Genomic DNA, 20,087 nt, shown 5'->3' with positions numbered 1-20,087 from the left:
GATTTTAAGGTTGCATTATCTGATATATTGCTTCCTTACCTGTTGTCCCCTTAATACTGGAAGGGGGAAAAAAAGAGAAGCCTGTTTTCTGAGTAATTTGATTTTTCTAGAAATTTGTGCTTTTTTACGGAAATCACAATTTAGGTCTTTCCAAGGTTAATTAAGAGGATGTAAAATAGTTGTGTAAGGTTAAAGAGAAGTAGTGGACTAGCTGTGTATAGCATTGGAAATATATATAAAAGCATTTTCAAACTTTCTGTAGAAGAATTAGCTCATGCTATGAAATCAAAGTAGAAAAATCAGAGTATAGAGATGCTGTCTCTGTATCTTCTGGTAAAGTGAAGCATTCTGATATCAAGGGCTTAGGAAAGAGAGAGATTCAACCTGAAGCTGTCTGAGAAACAGCTGCTTACAGAGTCTGACCTCTAAATGTGCTGAGAGCTGTCACAAAATGGTTAGACAATACAGTGTATATATCTCGAAAATGTTATATTCTGGCAATTAAGGTGAAGTCAGAACTTGTCAAATCGTTGTTCTGTTTAACAACCATAGCCTGAATGTCCATTTGTTTGTTGTCATTACACGTGCTAATCAGCCACGTGGCTATTAAGTTGCCTGTAAATATTTTAGGGTAGGATGGAATCATTGCATCAAATGCTATTTTGACCCGAGTTAGGGTGCTGCAACTTTATGAATACCATTGAGGGTCAAAGATTATATTGCATCCTTTATAACTGTCAGATAAAACGTTAGTGAATGTTATTTTTATCCAATGAAGAGCAATCCTAGTACAGCAGTGCACAACAGGAGAGAAAAATTTTGGCTACTGCATGTGAAGGAGTATCACCCATGAAGGGATAACTCTGGTGAATGGTGGGCTGCTTTCAGTCTCAATGCAGATCTACAAACCCAGCACTTAGAAATTTGGTCTCTGGCTGTACATGTGTTTATCTCAGCCTGGCAGTGACCGCTGATGGACCTTTCCTACTCTGGGACGTCCTTGGCATCCTGAGGCTGAGTTCCCACGTAGATTCTCTGGTGTCCCATGAGGGATCAGCTCATGCAGCAATCTTGACCTTGGAAAGTGCATGGATAGAGTCCTTCTCTGCTGTTAGTCACTGAAATGGCTCACAATTTAATACATCGGAGATGTCTGCCACTGTGTCGAAGGTGACTGAATTTGGTCAAAGGACTCCAAAGTTATTGCAGTGACTAACAGGCAGGTAGGCATGTTCACATGTGCACATATATAACATGGTCACAAAACTCTTGTTGATTTAAGAAACCTGACTAAAACCCAAGCTTGAAAAGCCTGTGTTTCTATTCCACTTAGAAGAGAGTAAGAAGAAGAAATATGATCTGGATTTTTCCATTACTCATTGTTCAAGATCTCTAAGTAGGTTTCTGATCAGTACATCCGACTTGCAACTTAGAGTAACTTAGTAGCTACTTTGTTTTAAATCCAGGCTGAACTAAACTCTGAAAATCTGGAAGCTGTAAGCATTGCCAGACCAGAGCCCAGGGTACTAGAGATACTGACCATAGTTCTGTCTAATTTCACTTTGATTTAACCTCTCCATTGACATCCTCAACACGCTGTCCCCTTCATTTCATCTTTGTCTTGCACAAGCATGCCTCAGCACCTATAGATGCAGTGTATTTGCTCAAAACACTAATTCAGAGGAGAGGAGAAGACAAGAAATAACATGATTTATACCAAAGGGAAATATAAAAGCAGGTGGAAACCTCAGGGTACAGGAGTATAATTTCTTTTGCAACAGGTGCATCAAAATTGTTCTTCATTTCTTTGCTGTCCTTGCAGCCATACTAATTGTCTTTTGCCTCAGCAAAAGCAAGCAGCAGATGTTGATTTACAGGGTAGCTGGCAGGAAAAATTCCAGCAAAATCCATTTTTGTCTCGGAGCTCATGAGTTCATCATAAATATTTTGGGGAAAAGAGTTGGATTTCAGTGCATTTGTAGCAAGATTTCCTGTGAGAAATCTGCTTGATTTCTGCCTGGTTTGTCTATCTTGCTCCTCCAGAGCCCATTCTGGGCAAGCCTGGACTTCAGGCTCTTTTGCTCCTGCCAGTCAATTATTGAGACCATCTCAGAGCTGAAGAACTGAATGACTCCTGGTGCAGTCCACAAACACATGCTTTAGAAATGTTTCTTTTCTCAGTATCAAAACATTTTGTATTTCACTTTTCTGAACATTGTTTATTATTTAATATTTCTGCTTAGTTAAAAGAAAAAAAATCAAAACTTCAATTTAAGCCAATTTATTTCCCAGGCACCTATTTTAACATAAAAGGTAATTGTGTCAAAATTTCTAATTTTAGATGCACTTACCGAGTTGATTATCAAGTAAGCCATTCTGATTCTGAAGCTCTGAAGTAGGGATTTATTGCCAATGACTACTTGTTACACTGCAGTTCACAGACTGCCCTCTCGTCCCTGTCTGGCCAGCCTGGGATCTGGTTCTACAAAATTATTTGGTTTAAAAAAACCAATAGAATACTCATGTTTTGTCCACTTTCTCCCCGCCCCCCTCCCCACACACTTTTTTTTTCTCTAGGTGGAGAGTATTTGAAACAAAAAGTAAATAAAAAGGCTGAGGAACATAACCACCTGTCCCAGAGCTAATGCACCTGATTGTGCCATGAATTGTTTTATGTTCCATTTACTGGGGAAAAAATGGGTCTGGTGACCTCTCTTTCCAATTTTTTATATGGTTGTCTAACACAATTATCATTCAAGCAAACATGCTGGAAGTTAGGAGGAAAATAGCCACGCACATTTTTAATCCTACCACAGGCGATACACATACTCTATTTAATGAGTGGTGTTTTTACTTTGTCCCACCTGAAAAAAGGCTTTGCCCATCTATTTCGAACTAGAACAACTTCTGTAAGCTTGAAAAAAGAAGGTACTGAGCCCTGCATATATGTAGTCTGGGAACTGAGAAACTGAAGAAAGGCATGAAAACAAATATAAAAAAGCAATCATCACATTACTGAGAAAAACATCAAGGTATCTTGATGATCAGTAAAAGACACTCTAATTTGGTTATGACCTCCTTTTGAATCTTAGTCCTTCATCCATTGATGTTTCCATTTTGGTTTTATAATTTGAAGCATGACTTGCTTTGTCCAGAACCTCTCATTGTTGCAACACTTCCATTTATGATTTTCTCTTCCCTCAGAATATTAGTATCTCTTAAAACTTTTATAATATTTTCTGCCACTGGAAAGGGAATAATTTTCTAAGAAAAGCTAAAGTTACTTGAAAAATATGAAAATCTTGGTATTACAAGAAATTTCACAGGCTAAATGATGATTTTTCTGCAGTCTTGCTTCACTGTATTTCCTCTGTCTATGATTTTAAGGAGCCCAGAAGGGGAGATGACGCTGGAGCGTGCAGTGAGCATACTGAAGAGTGAAAATACACAGTTCACACCTAGGATTCTTGCTGCAGTGACTTTCATACAGCATGAGTGCTTCCAGAAGGCAGATGCCAGAAGAAAAGTAAGTAATTATTTTTATGCCAGTTACAATCAGGTAGAGCAAATAACTTTCTATACTGTATGGCACTGTGTGCCAACATGAAAAAAAAAAGACACTCCAAGAAACCTTGTAGGATACTGATGTTGAATATTTTCCCTAAAATATGCTGATGCTTTTTGCTGCAGATTCTTTTAAATCCATGGAATGGCACTCATCTATGCTAGCAAAAATTTGGTCTTTAGTATTTTGTGATAGGAGACATAGAAATGTAGGGTAAGAATTCACCCAAACCATCTGTAATTACAGATGTTTATGACCAACTTTTAAAAAATCCCATTGACTAGGATCCCACAAGCTCCTGCAAGCAGTCAGAGAGCTTTACTACCCTTACCAGTTATTCCTAAACTGTAACTTAAATCTCCCTTTTGCAAACTGAGTTGATTAGTTTCTACCCTATCTTGATGGATATGGAGAAAAATGTCTATTTTTCTGTCCCCTTGATAATGTTTTTTCATATATGTTAAGACTGCTAAGTGTATACCCACTTAGTTTGCTCTTTTTCAGGCCAAACGAACATAGTTCTTTCAGCCTTTATAAGTCGTAGAGTCTGAACTTTTTGTCAATATAATTGCTCCTGTCTCTCATTTTTGACTGGCATGCTTACACCGTTGGTACAGAAAAATCCCAGAAAAGAAAACTCCGGGAGTACAGTGCAAACTTATCCAAGCTTCAGGGTTTGCTAGGACTGCACGAATGCGTTAATACAGTGTATGGATTAGCCAAACTAGTAAGGGCTTGCTGGGACTGCACAAACGCATTAATACGTTGTTTGGATTAACCAAATTTGTTAAGTCTCTTACAAGAGACTTGTTAAGTCTCTTACAAGTTTTTTGAGAGGGTATATAAAAAATATTCTCTTCTTCCTTTTCTTTAAATTTCACTATTGAACACAGTTGTGGCTCTCTTGCTGAACACTTCTGTACATGAATGTGTAAGGTGGTTGTTTATTTCAACCATTTAAAAAAAAGTCTTACACTTTCTTTGTTTTGTAATATGCTCAGTATTACTCATATGTAATCTCAGCCTTCACTCCATATTCATGTATATGCAGTCCAGTTCAGTGACAGCCAAACATCACTCAGTTCTTTGGTAGTTTTAACTTGCTTCACGGTAGATCAAAGCCTGTTTTGGAAAAAAACAGCAGTACAATTAACAGCCTTAACTTCAGTCTGAGGTTCAGACTGAGGACAGAGGTTCAGAATTGAATGTTTGAAGGTGGTTTGTTATTCAAACCTGTCTCAGGCAGCTTCCCAGAAAAACAAGTGGATGAGTAAAAGAGTTCAAATTGGAGCAGTCAGCCTGAAGCCTTCTTCTATTTTTCTGTCTATCCCACATATCCTAGCTGAGTTTTTCAGTTTGGTGCCCATCAGACTTGTTCACGTTGGCATTGTCTTCCTTCCCCTTTTTAGCCTTTCAGCCTGCATTCCATTTCTGTGTCTCCCGATGCTTTGTTCCAGGATACTTGATAGTCTGTGGGTCTAGTGGCTTTTCTTTTTCGTGTGAACTTGTGGTCTTACAGTATGTTGGTGAATTTGGTCTACTGATGAAAATTTAGAAAGACCAGTCAATAGCTTTTGTCAATTCTCCTCTGCACTTTAGGTCAAAATAGCACCACTTCTTTTACAAGAGCTATAAATCCCTTAAAATTACCAGCAAAAAGTCTGCATAAATGTTTAAAAAACACAACCAGCTACGGTATCGGTGTCAAAAGGGCTTATCTACTATGATAAAATAGGTCAATGTGCCTTTAGTATATTCTATGCTCCACTTACCTCAAGATATATATTCTGTATTTCATTCTGCTAGCATCTAGATGATTGCTGAATGAATGCAGGGGGAATCAGGTCAGCAGTGCAGTAGCAAGAAACTGTGCCTTTTGTACAACTGAATCAGAGCGCAGGCAGGCAGGCAGTGTAGTTTGCCAGGGCGTGAACGGCAAAAGGCTTTGTTACATTTCATTTCTTCCTGTCGGTCGTATTGAATTCTTTTTATCATTAAACTCTGGACTACTCAAAACAGTTGTATCAGATTTCTAAGTCTTTCACATGCTGTTGATTCTACACAAGGATGAATTTATCCACAAAACCATATGGCATTTTGAGATGCTGGAGGAAACCGTACTCAATTGTACATGAATGTAAGGTATTTTCCATAGTAAACTCATTCCTAAATGAGCTAAGGCTTGCTTATGCCACATCACAGCTCATATAGGATTCGTCATTTGCCACAACATGTAGAACTTGGAAACTATCTGTTTCCATACAGCTGCTGTAAAATAACATCTTCATAATTCTTTATTCATTTGGGGCCAAAACCTCATTTTCTAAAGAATTAGACACTGAAGAGTAGTCTTTGTTAAATGTGGGTGGTTCAGCAGTTAACTAGCTTACAATGTTTAATGGTCTACATTTTGAAGTTTACTAGTTTACTATTTTTTCTCAGTATGCCACAGATAAGAAGTACTAAGTATAATGTATTCTTAGTTAATACACTTTCAATACGTACACAGAAGTTAACAGAGAAAAATACTGTCTTTCCGTCATGCTGGCTGTTGAGGAAAAAAACCAAACTTGGCACATCAGGAACATTTTACATCCAGAAATCTCAAAGCAGTTTATAAATGTTCCAGAGTTAAATCTCAAATATCCATTTCACCAACATGGAAGCTAAAATACAGAGCAATTAAATGTCTTGTCAGAGAGTACAAATCCGCAGCAAAGCTGGAAGAGATTTAGTTTCATTCTCTTACATTAATTATTAAAATATGATGCCTCCTTTAGTTGTGGGTTTTAGCTATGACTCATATGAAAGCCCAGAAGTTAACAGTCATGTCCAAATGATTAATGATCTGTGCTTCAAGTCTTTCAAATAGGCACAAACAAAAAAAGTCCCTATGACTATTTAAAGTTTTGCTGGGCGGGAGGGTGGAGTTTGTAATTTACAGTATCTAACTATTCTCTGCTGTGTTTTGTTTTCCTCACAGGTTTTCTCACTTGGTGGTATCCCCAAACTTTTACAGCTTCTTGACGTTCAGAACGAGGACATCCAGCGGGCAGCAAGTGGTGCTCTGAGAAACTTGGTGTTTGAGGACAATGACAACAAACTGGAAGTGTCAGAGCAGAAAGGGATCCCGCTCTTGCTCCACCTACTCCGACAGACCAGGGATGTAGAGACTAAAAAGCAAATAACAGGTAGTGTTTTCTGTGCAGTCAAGCATGAAGTGCTTTAAGTAGCACACAAGCTTTCCGTGAGAGGTACATGATTGTTTACTTAGGCTCAATGTTTAGTGACTAAATACAAGAACATTGTCACCTGTTCTAAGCTCTTCCCTTAGGGTGAAATTCCAACGTCCTTAGTCAAGACCAGTCCTTAAGACAGTAAGAAGACACTAGGACCTGCAACTTCCCCTCTTAAAGCTTCTTCAGAAATGACATGAGTCTATTTGCAGGAAGCTTAAAGTCCTAGATATTCCAGAAAAGAAAGTGAGGCTCCAAATAGCAAATTCTGTAGAACCATTTTGGTGAGCAGTGATCAGAGCAGTCCCAGAGGTGCCTGGGACCATAATTAATGCCCGCTACTTATGCAGCAACTCAGCCCTCACTTTTTGACACTATGCTGCCAGTGAATACTGGGAGCTCCTTGTTGAAGGCTGTCCCCCAGAACTGTCAGGTGCTGTGGATAGAGAGTGGTTGTCCTACTCCCCACAAATCCTACTGCCCCAAATTTCTACTCTGAGCTCTCTCACTCCTAGCTGTCTACACCCGAGTCTGTCTTCTCAGATCTGTGACAAGCAGAAAACTCTGCCACAGCAACAGCTTGCTTCCTTTCTGTGTGCAGGGGACAGAATTCCTGCAGGACATCCGTTTGGCTGTAAAGATCATACGGCACCATCAGTGGAGTGGCCTGCACTCTGGATTCAGTCTTTGCAGGGCTTATGTTCTCATCCTTTTATTTCCAGTGTCCTTGAGGAAGAACTGTTAAAAATGAGTAGGGCCTATTGCAATTTTGAAGGAAGAACCCTTTGGATCAGAAACCCCATATTACACCTCTTGTACATCAATGTAGCAGAAGGAATGGTGGAAGGAAATGTCCACTATTACTCACAAAGAAACCTGTCGTTACTGCCCTGTTGGCTTTGCAGCAGCCAGTTAAGAAATGCCCACCACTTCATCCCTGCACTCCTGTTTGACCATAGTGTGTCTCTGGGAAGTCAACTGCTTGTGACCCACATTCATTCTAGTTAGCATGCAAAGGAAGAGCACGCTTATATTTTATAAATGGAGAAAACATTATGAATGGGGATTTATTTCAAGTGATCTTTAAAGATACCAGGAACACTAGCTATTAAAATAACAAGTGCTTGAAAAGATACAGAAGGTGTCAAGCAGCCCTGCCTTGAAGCAAAGGCATGTTGAGACCTTCTGTAATTCTGCATTCTTTTAAGTATTTGAAACACTGTGCTCCCTAAGCTGGAGAACAAAGCTTTGTATTGTTGGCTCTTTTGGCTCAGTTCTACAGCTCTGCAACATTAAAATGTTTTAAAGTTTTCCACGTTCATCATATGCAGAATTGGGTCACTTAGTAACTTACTGTATAGTGAGTTGTCTCTCAGTGCTATTACACACCAGTGAGGGACGCAGTGAAAATGGTGGTACAGTGGCCAGAAAGCTAATGCTCTTTTCTTGCTAGCAATTTCATCATTTCTGACAAAAGCTTTGATTGTTTGTGCAGGATAACTCATATGGATATTGTGAATATTACTTTCTTCCCCTTCACCAGTGTGAAAATGGATGAAGGGGCACCTTCTTTCTGCAATTAATGCTGTCATTGAACATGAATATTTACTTACGAAACACACAAGACACCAACAAAATATTTAAGCAATATTGAGCAGGATGTTGTAGTTTGCGTAAAGCAAAATATTCTGATATACTTTCATGCCTATCAGTTGCAAGAGATGGCTTTAAAAATACACCGAGAGAGAAGTATTTCTTGCTTTGTTCAAGACCAAATGTGCAGTCAGGAGGAAGTACACTGTGTCCCTTGGTGAAAATGGCATTAGGGCATACTTTTTGCCATCACTTGAGCAATTCTTCCAGCTCCCTAGCAAGCTGCAAGGAGCCTACACGGCAAAGGGCAGTCTGGTTGCATGAATTTCTATGAGAATATTAACTTTGCTTCCAGCCACTTTCTTTTCCAGCCCACACTTCAAAGGTAGGCAAGGAGTGGGCTGCAGACAGGAGGTAGACAGTCACTGTTAAGCATATACTTACTAAGGTCAGTGCTTCCAGATGATCTTGGCATGTACAGCGATATCTAGGGAACACTGGAATTACTGTCCTGTACAGATTGACTATGTAGCCAAGAAGGGCTGCAACATAAGGCTTTTCCAAGCACAATGCAAATGTCTGAGTGCCTTTCTACCAAAATGGTTAAACCCTGCTGAGCAACAGTTTCCCTGTCTGACTGATGGCTCACCTACAAGTTTTATTTCTCCTCTTGCATTGCCTTTGGCTTCCTACAGGAGTAGTGGAATATCATAGCTATGCATGCAGTCACACTGCACTGTTGTAACGCTTCCAGGAAAAGGTTAATGCAGAACCTTTGGGCTTCCACCTGGTCTGCATGAGAAGCCCATCTGTCTTTCCACATCATACTTATTACTTGCCTACTTTGACTGTAAATTAGAGACTTCCAAATGTGTGATATGATAATTAGCTGAATGTCTTCCCCTATAAGAGATTAGTAAAATAATCTTGGTGCCTGGTAATACCACACTGAACTCTGGTGAAAGACTCCTGGCCAAGGATCGAAAGCATGTGATACTCATTAATAAAGACGTCTAAGCTCAGCAGAGTAAAGCTTTTTGTTTCTACTGCTGTGTAGGAAGCGTGGTACCAAAGCACTCCACGTGACAAAAATACATGAAGATAAGAAAGTTGTTTGAGAGAAGGAAGTTAAAACACAGAGACACAGAAGTTTTCTCATACCGTACTTCATTACCTGTCAAAAATACGATCTAATACTTGTGCACATGAGAAGTACATCTCAGCCTTAGAAGCTTGTCTTTAAGGTCACTGGCTTATTAGTACCAGCAGTGTTAATACAGACAAACGCTTGCCTAATATTAAGCCGTATCATATCATACATTCTCAAAGAATATTTTGATGGCCTGTATTTTCTTCAAGACGTAGGCTGAGGAATACAGTCTGAGCATAGTCATGCAGTGTGCCTTGTATCGTCCTATGAAAAGACTGAGAGCAATGAAAGTGTATGAAGATAAATGCTGATTATAGCAAGTGCTGTGTCCTGCCTCACAGTCTGTGCATCCCAGGAGAACACACAAAAAGCACTAAACCAGTACCCCCACCAAAGTGGCTTTGTGCTTATGACAGTGGTTTGAAAGCTGCCATGGACCAGTTAACCTAATGCCCCTGTGCAGAAAATAGCTGCCCGGTTTCTCTGTGCAAATTCTGTGCTTATATGACCTCTTCTTAGGGGGAATGAGACCTCCTCAAGATCACATTGACTGAATTTGCTAGCTTCATAAAATCGTTGATACAGGTAAAGTAAAGGAACCATATGCTCTGTCCTTTGTTTGACATACAAACAAACTTCTTGCAAATCTCTTAGGAAAGGAATGAGGTTACTCCTGAATAGTAGGCGAGGATGTCACTTGGAGGCAATGCAGGAGCCAAGACAGGAATGGCATTTTGTAGTATTTGGAGAGCACACTGAGGAACAGAAAGTAAAATGGCTGTGGCATGAAAAAAACAAAAAAGATTAGCTTTTGAAGGTAAGCCAGATGAGCCTCCAGGGAGTATCTAACCTCTTGATCTTGTTATCATGCAGCATAAATCTAAGAAATGAAAGCAAATTTTTCCTGCAGGGAAGATTACAGCACAAACAGAACTGTCATTAAAAGAAATATAAATTTAAAAGGAGACCCCACCCATTTTCCCAAATAACCATCTAAGGGTAAACTATGCCCCTATGAATACATTATAGCGTAGCTGCAAGGAAAGAGCCCGCTGCTAAAGACATTTTCTAATGTGAACAAATTCATCCACACCCAGAATGCCACTGAGAGAATCCTTCTGAGCCCAGTGAGATAGTGCCTGTGGGTAAAGGTAGGATTTTTGTGGGAAAATTTAGTGTGAGCAACATCTCAAATTCTGTTCTGACAATTCTATTCTACGTATCTGTCTATAATTGATTTTACTGTTGCTCACAATAGCTGAAATTAAATTCAAAGTGTAAGGAGATACAAAAGAAACATTTCTTTGTTGTGAACTGATGAAAGGAACATTCAATACTCTGCCAGTGTTTGGAGGAGGAGGTCTGTGAAACTTAGAGCAACAAGCTGGGGAAACAATGAACGCCTTTGTAGTGAAAAGCAGAAATACGTGTCTTTTTCCAGGGGAAGAGTACTTTAAAAAGAATTGCCATCTATTGGAATAGAACATAAGCAAAGCTAATCAATTATACAAGATTATATTTGAGATTTGTTTTGGTGTTTGGAGATTGTGAGTAGACAAGGTGTATAGCGTTACTTAGTGATTTATTTAGTGACAAATATCTGGACAGTAACGGCCAACCAGTGTTTAACAGCTTTCCCTCCTATAAGGAATTTTGCTTTCAAGTGTTAGAGAAACTTGGTAATGGGCATCTACTGTTTTCCAGCAAATTTCCAAAGACCTGTAAACTCACTTTCTGTACCTGCATGCGAGTTTGTTCTCCCGCTCATTGGTCTTTACTTGGTACTTGGAAGTGCAACTAGTCCTGCCAGGCATCCAGAATGGACGAATTCCTCCCTGGAAGTGTGGAGAATGATCACTGGCATCGGTGTTGTTAGCTCTGTTTAGCTTGTGTTACTTTGGTAACGGAGAAGATGATTGCTGCAGATGGGCAATGGACATGCCGAGCCATGGAAAACTGCACTTCTCAGTCAGGCGTTAGTCTGACTATATAGAGATCTGACTTTTAATTACATGGATAATTGTGCCCCTTTTTTTGCCCCATTTCCATGTCCTCATATCAGGGCTGGTGAACTCTTATCACCCCCTTCTGCTCCTCTTCAGGATATCAGGTGCCAGGCAGGCTCCTTCACTCATTAACTTCAAGGAGTTTGAGATTAGGTCTTTCAAACTGTGGGGGAGTCTTTTGCCACTCCGATTTTATTTTGGATATTGCAGGTTTGTTGTGGAATTTGTCCTCCAATGACCAGCTGAAGCACCTGTTGATTAGAGAAGCCCTGCAGACACTGACTGAAGCTGTTCTCATCCCTTACTCGGGCTGGCCAGATCGAGATTACCCAAAGTCAAGTGTTTTACCTGACCCTGATATCTTCTACAATGCCACAGGATGCTTGAGGTAAGCACTCAGTCTACAGGTACCCAAAACAATAGCAATGATAAAACAGGCCTGCGCACTTATTTTCTTTCTTGCTTTGAACTTTGATGGCTCCAAGAGAAGAGTTTGCATACAGATCATATTTTGAAATACCTCGTGTGTATCAGACCAGAAGAATTACTGCTCAATACAATGAAAACAGCTTTCTTTATAAGGCTCCTATGTATTCCTTTGATGGGTACTCCACAGACTAAATATATCCATAACAGAAGATAGTAATCAGAGACCTGGTTGCAGTGCATAGTTGCATTGAAGTCAGAGATCCTTCACTGAATAACAGTTGTTGGTATGATGTATTAGCCCCTGACTGATGATGATAGTAGTAAAAACAAAGCTTTTTTTAAATGGTTGTAGAAGTGGTATTACAAATTAACACTAGAGAAAAGCTAACAGTAATTTAAAAGAAACTTTAAACCTATGTGAGCCTTCTAAAGTTATTTTAAGACTCTAGTGCAGTGGTCTCCAAACTTTTTTGATCATACACCCCATCAGTAAAAAACTTTTGAGAACACTCCCTCAGTATATGTATATTTATTTATTTATAAATTATATACATGTACTACTGTACTAATATATTATATACATTATAAAACATACATAAAAACCAAAATTAAAAAGGATTATATAAAGATGAAATAAACATTATTTTAATTTTTTAAATTTTGTTTTTTGATGGTACAAAAATATTTCCTTCCCGCACGCCAGTGGACTGTCTTGTGCACCCCTTGGGGAGACCAGTGCTCTAGTGGATGTATAGCATGGTGACCTTTAAAGCCTAGGTCTAAAGTTGTGTGATCTGCTGATACAAATACACGAGTGACACTGTCATAGGATCTGAAGTTCTTTGACCCACATAAGTATCATTTATAACCACTTTGTTAATACCTTTTTCATAAACAATTCCTGCTTCATTTTAATTTTTAAAATTTATGAAGCATTAGAAGCGACTATCCACTGGAGTCACATAAAAATATGCCTACTCTACAAACTCAAAAGAATTAAGACTCTTATACATAGCTTGAGTATATGTCTGTACTTCTGACTGGCAGAACAGATTTGTGACTGCGTTTGTTGACAAGTAACAGTGCAAAACCCCATGAAGAGTCCTAGACTATAGCAGGTAAAGCAGTAAGGTTTATTTCTTTGAAGCACAATTTCTTAGTTGTGCTGAGGCAAAACACAGTTGTAGGCAGTAATAGGATTTTTGTCATCACATGCCTCTCTAAAGAATTTGATTCTATGTAAACAAGAAACTAGTCTTCTATGAAGAGTAAAGAAAATTTACTATATTCACGTATCACTGTTTCAGAGTAGCCTCAACAGAAATTTGTTGTTATGTATGTTTTATTCAAGCAGTGGTAATGCTGTTTACAGTGGATAACTCATTGTGGGCAGTTCCTTTGAGCAGTCTCAGATTCAGACATCCAGGACTGTTAGCATTTCCCATAAGAACCACGAAGTTGGCAGCTTTCTCTCACAATTTCTTCCCTTTGCACTTTACTATTGTATAGCCCTGTAAGTGCCATTTGGACTACCAAAAGACTAACATACTTGAAGGATTAGTTCTGGCGTCATAGGTCCATCAGTGGGACAACTGAAGTGCTTATGTACCTGGAATTTTCTTTCAAGAGACTGAGGAAGTCATCTTCATCTACAGCAATATTAGGTATTAATGAGACCACAGTGTTTACCTGCTGAGTCCTGCCAGCTTTACCAGGCACAGGAGCAGGCCTTTGGGTAGTAAGCAGAACATGCTCGGCAGTGCCCAAGTCACTCTTTTTTTCTACTCAGCATATAAACCACCTAATAGTTACATTCAGTAACATCTCCAAGGACCCTTTGGATAAATACATAGAGTTAATCTTGAGCCATAATCACTTCTCATCTAAATAGATGACTTGGAAAGGGGACATAGTACCTACAAGCACAGAGAAGTGTTCAGTTTTCAGCTGCTGCCAAAGATGCTTACTTTGATGTATCATAATCTATAGCTAAACTGATTAGAAAATGACTTAACCTAAATTAGGAAAAAGCCATTTTTTAAATCAAAGTAAGCCCTGTCCAACTTTTTGCACAAGTTCAAGTAAATTGAGGCCAGGCTGCAGCCATGGGGTGGATGAATAGATTTACAGTTGTGTATTTACTACTGCAATCAGCTAATAGCCTCATGAACACAGTAGCAGCTGCTACAGAGAAACACCAAAGGCCTCAGTAAACACACCCCTAAATGACTGAAGTATAAAAATCACATCTTTAATAAAAACACCTTTAAAAATAACAGTCCATAAAACTGTGGCCCTTTGTGTTTGTGAGTTCAGAGTCACTGCACGTTAAGTAAATACAAATATGAGTATCAGAGTTGCATGTCTTTTGTTTACATATTCAAAATGCATGAAAGGACATAGTTTGAAATAATTAATGAGTGATGCATGAGTGCAAAGGCATGGCCTGAGTTTTAAACTCTTCTTAGTAAAGTACAAGGAATTAAGTTCGAAATTTAGAGGCTGGGAAGCTGCCCAGTTTTGCCTTACACGTACCTGCTTTGCTAACATGTCCTATAGCAGAGTAGTTGTATCTGTATTGCATGAATTTTTACTGTGTAAACAGCTCTGTATCTGACTCATGTGGTTTCAGAAGACAAATGAATTATTAGCTATACAAAATACCCAACAATAGAGCACCTTTTTCTGCAGGAGCTCCTGTCAGCCCACTAACTACTAATTAACTTCATCTCTAAGTAATAATTAACTTTTGTTTACACTGATGGCTCAAAAGCGAATACAGAGAAACATTAACTACCCATAATAAAATCTCAGTAGCTAATGCTAGTGGGGCTGTCTATGAAATGAAGCAGGTTGTCTTTTTTCATATTAATTAGCCCAAGCTGCATTTGTACAGAAACCAGTCTGGCTGTTAGGTGTGCCGCTCTGTGGTGGCATGACCTGCTCCTCTCCTGCGTTTAGACTCTGGCACCGTCTCATCCCTGTGAGCCGGCTGATGAGGGCACAGGATCGTTCTCCGTTTTAGCGTGGTATTACTCTTTCTGAGCTTGTTGCAGCAACTTGAGACGACTTGATATGTGACAAATAAGGCGTAACAGTAGCCGAGTTGTTTTAAATTGAATAAAAGTAGATTCTGAACATACTTTACCCTGTACAGAAAGACAGTGAGTGGGGCTGCTCCAGAGCTTCAGTTAGCTCTGCAGTGTTAATGAAAAGTCTCTCAAACTGCCCTTATCTACATGCTCAAGGATACATTATCTATTTTAAAAATATGATGTCCATATTCTAGTCCTTCTCGTTTTTAAGAGCTTGAACGCTGAAGATTATAATTAGAACAAGAAGGGCTTGAAAATTCACAGGTAAAGTTGATCTGCAGGATTGCCAACATACTTTCTAGCAGAGAATAGTTTTTAATGAGGCTTACCATATTTGTACAGACCAAATATCTGAGATTTTTAAGATTAATCAGTTTGCGTCTCTATTGGAAATTAACACACCTCCCAAATTAGGTCACTAGAAGTATTCCTTCCTTATGTATTAATTTAAAAAAAAAATCTCTGCACAAAGAAATGCTGAAAACTAAAAGAAGAGCACACCACAAAGTAAAAAAACTGTGCACTGAGGGAATGATGTTACTAATGAAGATGTTTAAAGAGTATATATATTTGCCAGAATATAAATCTGTAATTAGTCTTCCCTTTTGTAATACTAACATATTCGTTGTGCATGTTGATAAAGTCTATAGCCTGCAGCTTCTATTACAGGGTAAAAATAGTACTTTGAAGTGCAGTATGTTATGCATAGTACAGTACTTAGTTATAGGAGAATGCCAAAACTTCTTTTCAAAACTTTACATACACCTATTGACTGAAAGGGACACCCACAGTCAAAATCTAACACTGTCATCTGACATGGGCGTATGTGCTGTGCCACACAGTTGCCAACTAATAAATTAAAGCTCTTTTCATCCTCTTTGACAGAATTTCAGGAGGAGAATGGAATCCACATCTAGCAGATAATATTGCAGATACTAACACTGGAATGAGTGAGTGACCAGAACACTACCTGTTCTGCTAACCAGTTATTGCCAGAAGTATTGTGGAGTCCTGAATCTCAGCTGCCTGTGTCAGTGTATGCAGTCACTGATAAGGAAGTCTGATGTTAGAAGGATCTGTTAATCCCATTCTCTAGGTCTGTAATTTGTCTTAAAGCTTTGCTTCTCTTCTGACACAGTTTTACAGAAATCGCAGGTCACAAAACTTAACATAATAAAAAGAAGCTGTGTACACCACACAATTCTGCATTAGCAGCTAGAATAAGTAATGGTATTGTTCAGTCCTGAAATATGATAAAAAGCACTGTGCCCTGGACAAGCAGAGTAAGCCAAATCAGAAGACTTCACTGGTTGCCTGACAACAAGCTGAACAAGTAAAATTGGTGTATTAAACTATCTAGAGAAGTATTGCAGACTTTTGCAGACAAGTCTTGTTGGATTTTAAAGGTAAAGTCACTTTTTTTTGGCCTGAAAGTCCTACACATAATAGTTCTGTCTCCAGTTCCAACACAAATGGGTAGAAATCTTCAAGATACTTAGCCTCCTCCTCCATATTCCTTCTCTGAGTCTGAAAGGGCAAGATGCCAACAGCATGCAGAATATATGGTTTTGAATATTATTTATATATGTAATTGAATTTCTGGCATGACTCTTCCTCTGGTTAAAAGGAACGCTTAGTAGAAGGCTGGCTGTATTACACCTTGAAAGTTGATAATGATCTTGTTCCATTTTTACCTTGAAATACCTGTTCCCAAAAGTTCTGCAATGCTGAACTTTCCAAAATTTATGTTTAGTGGTCACATTTCCTCCTGCAAAACATTTCATTTAAGTGTTGGAGCTAGCGATCGCAACTGCTGTGTTTCATTACAGAGTCCTCCTTTTTAATTGCTCTGTAACTGGAGTATCCTGTGGTCCTATGTTTCCTAATTCTTCAAAACTTTCTAGACAACTATCTCCAGAAAAGTCAGCTAACCTCTCTGTTCCTGGTTCCCCAGCCAATAAAATAGAAGTAACGCTTCCTTTTTCATTATTATTTTTCACGCTTTGTCTGTCCCAGCTCCCTTTTAAGCTCTTTGTGAATTACACAGTGACCCATAAGGACAGTGGAAAGCTGTAGTTGGAGGAAGTAGTATCATTGCACTTCACACCAGGAGGCTGTGTAAACGTCTACTTCCATTTGCTCTGGAGAGAAGTGAAGCCAAAGCTCTCACAGCATAATGGCAGCTCAATTTCATAATGGAAGCTTCTAAGAGAGAACGTAAAACAAATGACTGATGATAACAAGTCTTTGAACCAAGGCCCCTTGCATAGCATTGCCATTTCTTTAAGTTTATTTCCATCCATACTTATCTTGTCTTGCCTCCTCTTCAGTTTATCTGCTCCCCCAATTCCTGAAAGGAATTTTGTTATTTCTAGCAAGCAGCTTGCAGCCTGGCGCCTGTAGTTACTAAGTAGATCCCCAGATACCTTTCCCTCCCTGTTGCATTTTTGAACTGTGTAAGGCATGAAGGGAATAGAATTTCCCAAACTACTTCAGGAAATTGTTATCACGTAATTGAGTTAAATTCAAATTATCAGTTTTAGCATAATGAGTCCCGGGAGCAAAAGCCCTCTTCTTATCAGTCGTGTGGATCGTTCACAGCAGTGCAAAAACCTTTTCCAACGTAGTCGGCCAGTGTGTGACTCAGTCCTGGCTTAAAGGGAGTATCCCTTTCATTTGGTGCCATTTGCAATCTAACTGAACATATATTATCATTCTGTTTCTTTCAAAATCACACTTGATTTTACTATGTTATATTTCTTTGTATTTACCTCACATCTCTGGATCGAAACAATATTTCCCAATAGGGAATTAGTTTATCCCCCACAAACGCCACAGGAACATGGGCAAACAGCTATTTTGGTTACAGATACAGTTATCCTGTGCATGTGTGCAAGAGAGAACAGAAGCAGCAAATATGGGATGAGATAAATGAGGCACGTAGATAGATACGATGCATCCACATCAGCATGTGGTATAGTTTGGGCATGTCACCAGGAAGGATTACCATATTTAAGCATGCCAGAAAGTCAGAGTTTTTTAATAGTTAGATGATGCCAAAACATAAGTTCTGAGTCATTCAAAGGAGAGCATCCCTACAAGCAGCAATCTCCCTAGGGCTGTGTTCTCCCCATGCTGCATTCTCCCAACCATTCAATACCAACGCAGGGTAGAGATATCAGAAACTGGGTAGCAGAAGAGTTTTTCTGTGAGAAGACTCTTGATCTTGACTCTAGCTGATCCTTTTCTCCACGGATGTATTTGTCTCAGTGTACTTCTGATGAAATGCAAGTAAAACAAACTTGCACACCAGACTTGAAGATTCCGGGTAGCCCTGACAGGGCCCATGGGGGTTGCCACAAGCCACAATACTGGGCCAGCCCAACCATGGCAATTGGCCAAGCACTGAGTATTTCAAGGCCTCCAGGAGCTCCAGTACAAGAGAGTCCAACTCCTGAGCTCAGAGGGAGGCGTTCCTGTTGTCAGGAACCTCAAGTCTTGGGAAGCCAAGATGAAGTCAGTTTTGCAATTTTCTAAGCAAAATGTTGCCATTGTTTCAAATGATTTGATTTTTAATTTACATTTCTGTAACACCTCTCAGAAACATTTGTTTTTTCCCAATCTAATATTTTTATTTCCTGGGATTTCTCAAGCTTCAATTAGCAAACAAACTTAAACTGTCAGCTGAGGTTTTGCCTGAAATGCTCTTCTCTGCCTTCAAACCAACTCTGACCCTATTCACAGTAAGGTGGTTACAACTGTAATTGGGCGAGTGGGAGAGCAGGAGCTCTTCCCTTCCCAGTCCATGTTGATAAGGTGATGGTGATCATCCCATGGTGATAAGGAAACAGGGAAAGGCGGAGAATGGAGTGGCCATATGTGTACAGACGCACACACAGACACTCACTGATATCTCTGACTGGATGAACAGTTGAGCATCAGCTTCTTAATGAAATGGAGTTCAGTAATTAATTTCCTTTGCAGAACAGGACAGTGCCTCTGATTCAGGCTCTTCTCTGCCTCCTGAGCTATAAAGCTATGTGCCCCGCCATATTCGTGCTAGACAGCAAGGCCAGGTGATGGCCTCTCCTTGCGCAGCCATTCAGCATGATTGTAGTTGTCAACGGTTCAGGGATTTTTAGAATAACGTGCTGTGACAAAATGAAATACTGTATCAGCTGAAGTGTCTTTGGCGAGGGAAATTCCGCACTTATCTTTTAATAGTATTTTTAGTCTGTGTGCCTCAGAAACTATTTTTGCTATGCGCTAGAAGGTCTGTAACATGTGCATTTCTGTCAGCATAACCATAAACATATGAAAGGGTGACATGCCTCGAATGTGACACATATAGGTAAAATTAAATTCCAAAAAGTGATGTCTATAGTAGGCCATATTGAGGAATCTGAATATTTATTCTGTGATATATAATTCCATGAGAGAATAAATGAACTCATAAATAGGGATATTGTTAACAGCATGACCTAAAGTAAAACTATAATTACAATGCATTAGTATTTAATCTGAATATGTACTTCCCAGGGCAAAAAAACAGAACTGCATTGACAGTATATAAAACACTACATTCATTTTACAGTCATAAGCCACAGGGAAGTTTAAAGCTGTACCTTACTGGCTTTGTCATTAATAAAATTTTAAACCATTGTAATTTCCAGTGGGTAAAGTAAGCATGCAAAATAAACACCCTGAAACTCTCTAAAGGAACATGTCCCTCTGTTTGTGATGCGTGCTAAGATTGGGTTATATTTAATGTTATTTCAAGCAAAGAAGCTGGAATGTGATACTGCATGCAGCCTTTTGGCCAGCAGAGCTGCAGGAGTCCAAAATAATGAGGCCTAGGTTTATAATTCCAGCATTCCATAATTCAGAGTTTGTTCAGTTGTAAAAATAATTGTACCCCAAAATTGTAAGTGTTGTTACTTCCCTGGAAATCAGTAGCTTATTTAGAGCCAAACTTCAAGCAGCAGGTGTGTGTTTGGCTTTTAAAGAGTTTTT

General features: G+C 39.2%; 1 protein-coding gene across 3 annotated transcripts in view; it reads left to right on the top strand.

Moving 5' to 3' along the window:
• The window catches only part of PKP2 (plakophilin 2), a 46,349-nt gene that overhangs the window by 13,999 nt on the left and 12,263 nt on the right, over positions 1-20,087 (top strand). For all 3 annotated transcript variants that reach the window (XM_050906486.1, XM_050906477.1, XM_050906470.1), the window contains 3 exons: positions 3,388-3,526; positions 6,549-6,756; positions 11,761-11,938. In XM_050906486.1, coding sequence (XP_050762443.1) covers positions 3,388-3,526; positions 6,549-6,756; positions 11,761-11,938 — 525 coding nt within the window. The remainder of the gene's footprint in view (positions 1-3,387; positions 3,527-6,548; positions 6,757-11,760; positions 11,939-20,087) is intronic.

The sequence above is a fragment of the Gymnogyps californianus genome, chromosome 1 (assembly GCF_018139145.2).
Source record: "Gymnogyps californianus isolate 813 chromosome 1, ASM1813914v2, whole genome shotgun sequence".
NCBI classification, from domain to species: domain Eukaryota; kingdom Metazoa; phylum Chordata; class Aves; order Accipitriformes; family Cathartidae; genus Gymnogyps; species Gymnogyps californianus.
The sequence above is the reverse complement of the archived record's forward strand: the minus strand, read 5'-3'. Positions and strand labels throughout refer to the sequence as shown.